The following is an 8,555-nucleotide window of genomic DNA, read 5'->3' as shown; positions in this document are numbered from 1 at the left end:
AGATACTCGGACAGGACAATGATCACAGTTGGATGGGATGACTTGGGGTCACAGGTAGGCAGAAAACCCTTGAACCAGCACTCAAGGAGAATGTCTTTGCATGTCCTGTGCACGACTCCAAGCAGCAACTTCTGGGGTTTGGAGGTGTGTTACTTCTGTGATATTTCCCCCCAAAAGAAGACACAAAGGTGGAGCCCCTGGAGAGATGAGACCACCGAGGTGGAGCCCCCACCAGGGGCAGGGCTGGATCAGAGGCGGAAAGGCCTTCCTGCAGCACATGGCTCCCTCCAGGTCCAGCCGAGTCCTACAAACGCTTGTAGGTGCCCAGGAGAGCTTTGCAGTTGGGACAGTAGTGGTCCACATCCTGCAGGGCGTCCACGCAGAAAGGGATGAAGCAGCAGCCCGCTACGCACCTAGGAGAACAAAAAAGATCACACACAGAGCGTGTTACCGACTGTCTGTCATGGTTTGGATGGCAGCCGTCAAAAAGATACGTCGGAGACTTAAGCTCCGGAACCTACGAATGTGACTTTACTGGGAAAATGGGTCTTGGCAGATGTAATAATGGATCTCGAGAAGGGATCATCCTGGATTATCCAGGCGGGTTCCCTAAACTCAAAGACTGGTGTCCTTATAAGAAGAGTAAAGGACACGCAGAAATACAGGGAGGGACAAAGGCCCTGTAAAGACAGAGGCAGAGATCGGAGTGATGCAGGCACAGCCAAGGAACGCCAGGACGACCAGGAACTGGAAGAGGCAAGGAAGGATTCTGCCCTTAGAGCCTTCGGAGGGAGCAGGGCCCCTTGATTTTCGATTTCTGGCCTCCAGAATGGTGAGAAAATAAATTCCTATTGTTTTAAGTCACCAGGTATACGGTAGTTTGTTATGACAGCCCTGGGGGACTAATACACCAACCAAAGACGGGGCACTTGCACAGACCGTTCTGGGTGTACTGTCAAGTCTTGGGTCATTTGGGCATCTTTCAAAGTCAGCCTGGAGTCAGTGAACTTCTTTTGTAAAGGGCCAGAGTCCGTATTTTTAGGCTACATGGGTCTTGTTCTGTCATTGGAGCCTGAAAGCAGCCACAGATAATCCATAAATAAACGGCGCGACGTGTTCCAATAAAACTTAAAAGGGGCTAGATCTGGCCCCTGGGCTGTAGCTGGCTGACTCCTGTCTTGGACTGACCACTTTTCCATATAGAGAGGTTGCTTCTCACAGCAACAACCAAATAAAAGTTCTCCAGATAATGCCTCTTAACCAACGGAGTCCATCGTCAGCACACGCAGGCAGGACATCCACACACCCCGAGGTGTAAGAAGGAACGTATTTGGTCTTTGTCTCTGGTTCCTGGCACGGAGCTCCAAAACCCCTGGAACTTCCTGAGTGACAGGAGTGTCTTTTGCTATTCACAAGGAGCCCCTTTCAATCACACCTGGCATTTATGCTAATGATGCAACTTGGGTGGGGCTCCTAGACAGACCCAGGATGGGCTGGTCACCCCAGAAAAACCAAGTGACTGGAGGGCTGGAACTTCCAGCCTCAACCACAGACCTCTGGGGTAGACTGAGGGGCCAAGGACTGGGTTACAAAAACTTTTTTTTTTTCTAAACAATCTTTTATTTGGGGGAAGCGGTGTAATTAGGTTTATTTATTTTATTTATTTTTAGTGGAGGTACAGGGGATTGAACCCAGGACCTCGTGCATGCCAAGCATGCACTCTACTGAGCTACACACACTCCCTTGGGTCGTAAAAACTCTTGAACGACTCTTTGGAGAGCTTCTGGGTTGGTGAACACATTCATGTGCTGGGAGGGTGGTGCAGCCCAGGTCCACGGGGACAGAAGCTCCTGCACTCAGGGTCCATTTGGGCCTCACCCTGTGTACCTCTTTATCTAGCTGTCCATTTGTCTCCTTTATAATACCAGTAAACGTTAAGTGAGGTGCCTTCTTGAGTTCTGTGAGCCATTCTAGCATATTATCAAACCTGAAAAGGGGGCAGCAGGACTCCCAACTGGTAGCTGATTGACCAGAAGTACAGGTAGCCTGAGCCTTGTGCCTGGCACCTGAAGTAGGGGGCAGTCTGTGGGACCGAGCCCTTAAGCGATGGGGTCTGTACCAACTTCAGGTAATTAAGTGTCAGGACTGAATTGAGTCGCTGGACTCCCAGCTGGTGTTGGAGCGTTGGCTGGTGTCAGAAAACATCAACCAATGTTTGCCAAAAACGTAGTTGAAAGTCAACATTTTACAGGAAGACACTGATTTATATAAAGCAGAATCAGGAAGTATCCTGATGAGGAAATAGTCTTGTGAGAGGAATTTCCTATTGCCCAAGCTTACCTGAGTTCAAATAAGGGCAGATAGTGCATTTGGGGATAATCTCAACCTCTGGCTTACCCATGTGGGTGGGCGTGGCTGCAAGCGCACTGCACGCATCACCTACTTTGTCCTCAACACACTCCGACATGGGCATAACCCCTCCCCCACTTCACAGAGAGATGAAGTCACTTGCCCATAGTCACACGGCAGGGAGAGGCAAGATCTGAACACAGTACTACATTTAAAAAAGAAAAGGAGGAAGGAACAGAAAAAGCTGCCAAAAATTTGAGAGGCAGAGGCTGACTCTCAATAAAAGTTTCCATTTTCTTTCCCTAATTTCAGAGATAGAACTTAGTTTCAATAGGAATGTCCAAAGGTAGTGAACTTTTAAAAAATTTTATTATATTTTAATTTTTTTAATTTAAAATTTTAATATTTAATTATTTTTTAATTTTTGCATTTCTTTTTAATTTTTTAATTTTTTTAATACAATGAACTTTAATGTAGCGCTGTCTCCTTTTGTCCCCACTGAATGCATGTCCTCAAGGAAGTTAATTAAGCTCTCAGGGGCCTTAAGCATCTCTTCAAAATTAGGAAAAGAAATATCGTTCCTCCTCCACCTATGTCACCAGCCAACGCTGCGCAAAGAGCCAGCTGTACAAGAAACAAGGGCCCCTGAAAAGAAACGCGCAGAGTTTCCTTCAAGGAAAACAGAAGGCCTGTGGTTTTCTAAGTGACTACAAGGCCAGGAGTAAGGAAGCTGCCTCTATCTGTTTGGAAAAAAAAAATTCAATTGTGCTTCCTCCAATTTCTCCCAAAACAAGAAGTTTTATCTCCTTCAACATAATACTGTTGGTGCAGACGTAAATATTTACACACTCCTCTTGTGTAGCCAATAGAAAACTAGAGGGGGTCATAAAACGATAAGAAGTTATAAGGAGATGACTACAAAATATTTTAATGAACAGATTGTTTAAAGCTCCTCTCAGAGTCAAGCAAACATTATTACTTAGGTCATGAAATTCTAGAAGAAAAAGACATCGCTGAGGGTACCAGCCACGACACAGATGCAGGCGGATGCTATGCCTGTCCCAACTCGTAGGGAACAGTTTGAGAAGAAACGAAGGGACAGCAGCTCAAAGGGGCAGATGTGCTCGAGGGCAGTGGTTCTCAACTGGGCGTGATTTCTGGCTATAGCAACGGGGCTTGGGGAGCTGCTGGCAGCTATCGGTTAGAGGCCAGGGATTCTGCTCAACATCCCACAGTGCACAGGATAGGCCCCCACCCCGACACACACACACAATACAGAAGTAGGTGCTGCAGTTGAGAAATCCTGCAAGAGAGGAATTCAGAAGAGCCCGGGGTCTGAGTGGGCCCGAGACTTACCCCAGCAGGCAGAGACTCCCGCAGGAGAGCCAGGTAAGGGCGCCAGCATTATAGGACAGCTGAGTCACAATCATCTTGTTGCAGGAAGGACAACACATCTGGACTGGGCGGTCGAAAAAGGAGATGGGCTGCTGCACGTAGACTGTCTGCACAGCAACTGATGGAAAGGAACAGAACAAACTGGCTGATCACCAAACAAAGCCGGCACTCATGAACTGACAAAAAAGTAGAGGGAGGGTCTCGACAGATATTTGCACACCCACATTCACAGCAGAACCATTCACAGGCACCAAAAGGTGTCTGTCAATGAATGAACGGATAAACAAAACGTGGTCCATCCATACAACGGATTATTACTTAGCCTTAAAAAGGAAGGAAATTCTGACACATTCTTACAACACGGATGGACCTTGAGGGCATTATACTAAGTGAAATAAGCCAGTCACAAAAAGGCAAACACTATGATTTCACATGTATGAGGCACCTAGAGCATCCAGATTCATAGAGGTAAACAGAATGGTGGTTGCCATGGGGAGGAGGGAACAGGGTGTTACCATTTAGTGGGCAAAGAGTTTGTTTTGTAAAATGTAAAGAGTTCTGGAGATGGAAGATGGTGGTGACTGCACAAAAATGTGAATGGACTTAATGCCACTGAACTGTGCACTTAGAAACGCTTAGGGTGATCAATTTTATGTTGTATGTATTTTGCCACAATAAACAAAACTGGGGAGGAAAAATGACAAAAATGGAAGAAGAAAAAACAATGGCAGATTTCCATAATCATCATTTGAGGGTCTCCCTAAACTTACACACACACACACACACACACACACACACGAGGTAGGAAAAAGGACTGTGTGTTCCTGGAAGAGAGATTTGGCCCAGCTCCACCAGGCTTTCAAACTCGACTGTCCATGGGCTCAAGTGGGGAGCTTACTGAAAAGAATGCAGATTCCTGGACCCTGCCCCCAAGACAGTCTGATTCAGCAGGTCTGGGGCAGGGTCCCCAAACCACTTTTTAAGCTCTTAAATGGTTCTACGAAGGTGGTCTACAGATGGTAATTTCAGAAACAGTGATGTGATGGGTTTTTAGCCCCAATGTTCTTCATCCGTAGATTAGTGGTTTCCAGGAACCAGGAGGAGGCGGGATCAGGGAGTGACTGCTAATAGGTACGGGGTTCCTTTCAGGGGTAATGACAATATTCTGGACTCAGTGATGATGGCTGCACAACTCTGTGACTAATGCCAAAACCACGGAATTGTATACTCTAAAAAAGTGAACTTTATGGTATGGGGATCCTATCTCAACAAAGCTGCTACTAAAAAAAAAAAAAAAAAAAAGGAATACTGGAGTTGTCGCTAGGATTAGATGAGACCAAATGACAAAGAACTTCACCCGTGCCTGGTACGGAGTGAATCCTGCATAAACAATGCCTTCATTTCACACAATTTCCTTAATAAACTCCAATGCCCGGCGATAAGGCTGGCATTTACCAAGCCAGGGGATACTGGCCTGGTTCTTTATGACAAGTCAGGGGATGCGCTGATACATGCAACGTGTGTATAAAATCAGGCTAAAAAGAGAAAACTATGTGAAAAACACACGCAGACATTCAAAACCATCAGGAGAGCACGCAGGGTGATGGGAACCTGGAGCTTAGCATGTTCTGTTTTTTGGCAAAGCTGTTTAAGCTCGTAGCTCTGTCAGAATGACTTCCTTCTGTTCTTTTTTTATGTTGTTGAAATGCCATTTCTATGACCTATGTATTAGGGGACACTAACTACCACCCAGAGCTAACCAGACAATGTTCCTAGAAAGACCTGGAAAGATCCCCCCACCCCAACCCCTGCAGAAGAGCAGTATCAGAGCATAATTTAGCACTTACATGTACATTTTAATAAGTTCTTTTTTTTTTTTGGTGCAAGAATGAGTTATTTATTGATCAGAGTGTGATCTAAAATACTCTGAAGTCATTATCTTGTCCTCTTCCATCTCAAGGGGTCCGAGTTACTTGAGCTCAATGACAACAGTTCATGTTTAGCCAATGATTACTCACAGAACTTTATTTAATCTTAACAGACCCCGAATGTAGGTATTTGACGAGCCCATTTGACAGATGGGGAAACTGAAGCACAGGGCAGTTAGGTGAAGCCAGGCAGCCTGACTCACGGGTCCACTCTCTGAGCTGGCTATCTCCTCCTGAGCTGCTTGTGATTCTGAGTCAGATTTGTACCTGGACAGCAGGAGGTACCAAGGTGCGAGGCCCTGAAGAAGTAGCTGGAAGGCGGGGGAGTCACTTGCGCTAAAGGTGGGCAGGGGTGGGTTTCAGCTCACCCATTCCTCATTCACGGCTGCTTCGTCCCCCTTCCTACTCCAGCTCTGGCCTCGGGGCAGGGGTTCTCCCGCCGGGAGCCGTCAAAAGTAAATTCCCATTCCCAAATTCCTCTGGGACAGTTGGTTGTGCCTCTGCGTTAAGTGCCAAAGGATTGGTCTCTGGTGGACTTGGGAAAGCTCATCCAACTGTACTTGACTATGGAAGAGCCATGAGCCTCACTGACATGGAACCTAAAAGACCAGATGTGAAATTTCAGGACAAGGGGGAAAGTTGGACCGACTGGCACTTCACTTAGCCCCTCTGGCAGAGTCACTCTGGCTGCTCTCCTGACTCTGACGGAGAACCACGGAGAAGCTGGGAGGCTGTACGTACTTGCATTGGGGTTGGGGACAGGCACTGGCTGGGTATAGTATGCAGGAGGATTCATGCCCTTCCCATCCGGGCCCGTCATGAGCCCCGTGGCTGGCCCGGGCACGGGAGCTGGAGGCGTGGGGTAGTAACTGTTAACGGCCACTGTCTCTTCATAGGACGGGGGTGCAGTTGGACCCGAGGAAGGCCCAGCGGCCGCCTGGTAGGATCCTGGAGCAGACATTTTTACCTAAAGCAAAACCAGAAGATACCAGGTCAGAAATTCAACTGACATCTCTCCCTCTCTCTTTCCCATGCTAAATCTTTCATTTACTCCCTAACAAACAGAAAATCTGAGGAAATCACTTGTGTCCAGCCTTGTCCAAAAGCCAGAAAAGGAGTTTACATCCCTTCCAGCTCCAAGAATCATAACCTTAACAAGAGACTCCCTACATAAAGATAAAAGAGATGATGACGACGAAAGAAAACCACCCAAAGCTAGAAAATCCCAAGGGCAACATTAGCCAAATTTGAGCAGAAGTTTTTCACACTTGAAACCATCACCCAACTGATACCTCTCTTTCACATCTAGTCTTTCTTTTCTTTTCTTTCTTTTTCTTTTTATTAACTGCTGCAATTTTTACTAACAGTGTTTCAGGTGACAGAAAAGACAGACATTCAAAACCCAACCACAAATTATGGCAAATGTAAGAGTGAGCAAAACAAGCCAGATGCCGAAAAATGCACACCGTGTGGTGCCATCTACCTGAAGTCCAGAAACAGGCAAAAGGAATCTTGGGGCTAGAAGACAAGAAAGTGGTTACTCTTGGGAGGGGAAGCTGAGTCTGGAAGTGGCAGGAGAAGGGCAGTCATGATCTCTTTCTTCATCTGGGGGTGGTTATATAGGAATGTCCACTTTGTAAAAATACGAGTTGTACAATTAAGTTATGTGCACTTTTCTGTAAATATGCTATAGTTAAAAAAAAAAAAAGTAAACATAGTGTCCACTGACAGAATGGATAAAGAAGATGTGGTATATTCATACAATGGAATACTACTCAGCCATAAAAAAGAACAAACACCATTTGCAGCAACATGGATGGACTTAGAGATTATCATATTAAGTGGAGTCAGTCAGACAGAGAAAGATAAATATCATATGATATCACTTACATGTGGAATCTAAAAAAATGATACAGGCGAAGGGTATAGCTCAAGTGTTAGAGCACATGCTTAGCATGCACAAGGTCCTGGATTCAATCCCCCTGGTACTCCTCAAAAATAAATGGATAAATAAACCTAATTACCTCCTCACCCAAAAAAAATTTTTTAATGATACAAATGAACTTATTTACAAAATGGAAACAGATTCACAGACATAGAAAACACACTTACGGTTACCAAAGGGGAAGGAGGATGGGGATAAATTAGGAGTTTGGATTAACAGATACAGACTACTATATACAAAGTAGATAAATAACAAAGTCTTACTGTATAGCATGGGCACTAAATTCAATATCATGTAATAAACTATAATGGAAAAGAATCTGAAAAGGTGTATATTTTTAAATTTTTACTGTATTTTAAAAATTATGCATATATAACTTAATCGCTTTGCTGTACACCTGGAACTAACACAACATTGTAAATCAACTGTACTTCAATTAAAAAGAAAAAAAATTTAACTGGCGTTTGTAACCAATAAAAATCAACATGAAAACACACACACACACACACACACACACACACACACACACACACACACACACACACACACACACACAGAGATACACATACACCAGCAAGTTCCCATTTTGAAAAATGAGAATCAGAGCAGCCAGGCACATATTTTCTTTTGTGAAGGCAAAGAAAGGGTTTTTTTTTTCCCTCCAGCAAAGCTGATGCCCGCCTAGAATTACATGGCCTGGACCAAGGGTGTGTTCCTGTCTGCGGTCCCATGCTCAGCAGCCCCTGGGCAGCCAGAGAAGGACACAGTGCCGTCCTTTGTCTGGTTCTGTTTTTCCAATGGGGCAGGGCTAACGCTGCGTTGGAAGGTCCATTCAAACCTGTCTCAGGAGAAACAGGGCAGTGAGCTCCGAGGGCAGCGAGCCATGGTCCGGGGGCTTGGAAGGGCCTGCCGCCACTTCCCACGCACTCTGCTGCCTC

General features: G+C 45.5%; 1 protein-coding gene across 3 annotated transcripts in view; it reads right to left on the bottom strand.

Moving 5' to 3' along the window:
• Window positions 1-275: 275 nt before the first annotated feature.
• The window catches only part of LITAF (lipopolysaccharide induced TNF factor), a 28,501-nt gene continuing 20,221 nt past the window's right edge, over window positions 276-8,555 (bottom strand). For all 3 annotated transcript variants that reach the window (XM_032460784.1, XM_032460783.1, XM_032460785.1), the window contains exons 2-4: window positions 6,414-6,639; window positions 3,706-3,862; window positions 276-413 (exon numbers count right to left, since the gene is read on the bottom strand). In XM_032460784.1, the coding sequence (XP_032316675.1) occupies window positions 305-413; window positions 3,706-3,862; window positions 6,414-6,633 (486 nt within the window). In that variant the 5' untranslated portion in view covers window positions 6,634-6,639 and the 3' untranslated portion in view covers window positions 276-304. The remainder of the gene's footprint in view (window positions 414-3,705; window positions 3,863-6,413; window positions 6,640-8,555) is intronic.

The sequence above is a fragment of the Camelus ferus genome, chromosome 18 (assembly GCF_009834535.1).
Source record: "Camelus ferus isolate YT-003-E chromosome 18, BCGSAC_Cfer_1.0, whole genome shotgun sequence".
Lineage (NCBI taxonomy): Eukaryota > Metazoa > Chordata > Mammalia > Artiodactyla > Camelidae > Camelus > Camelus ferus.
This window is presented reverse-complemented; position numbering and strand designations above follow the sequence as displayed.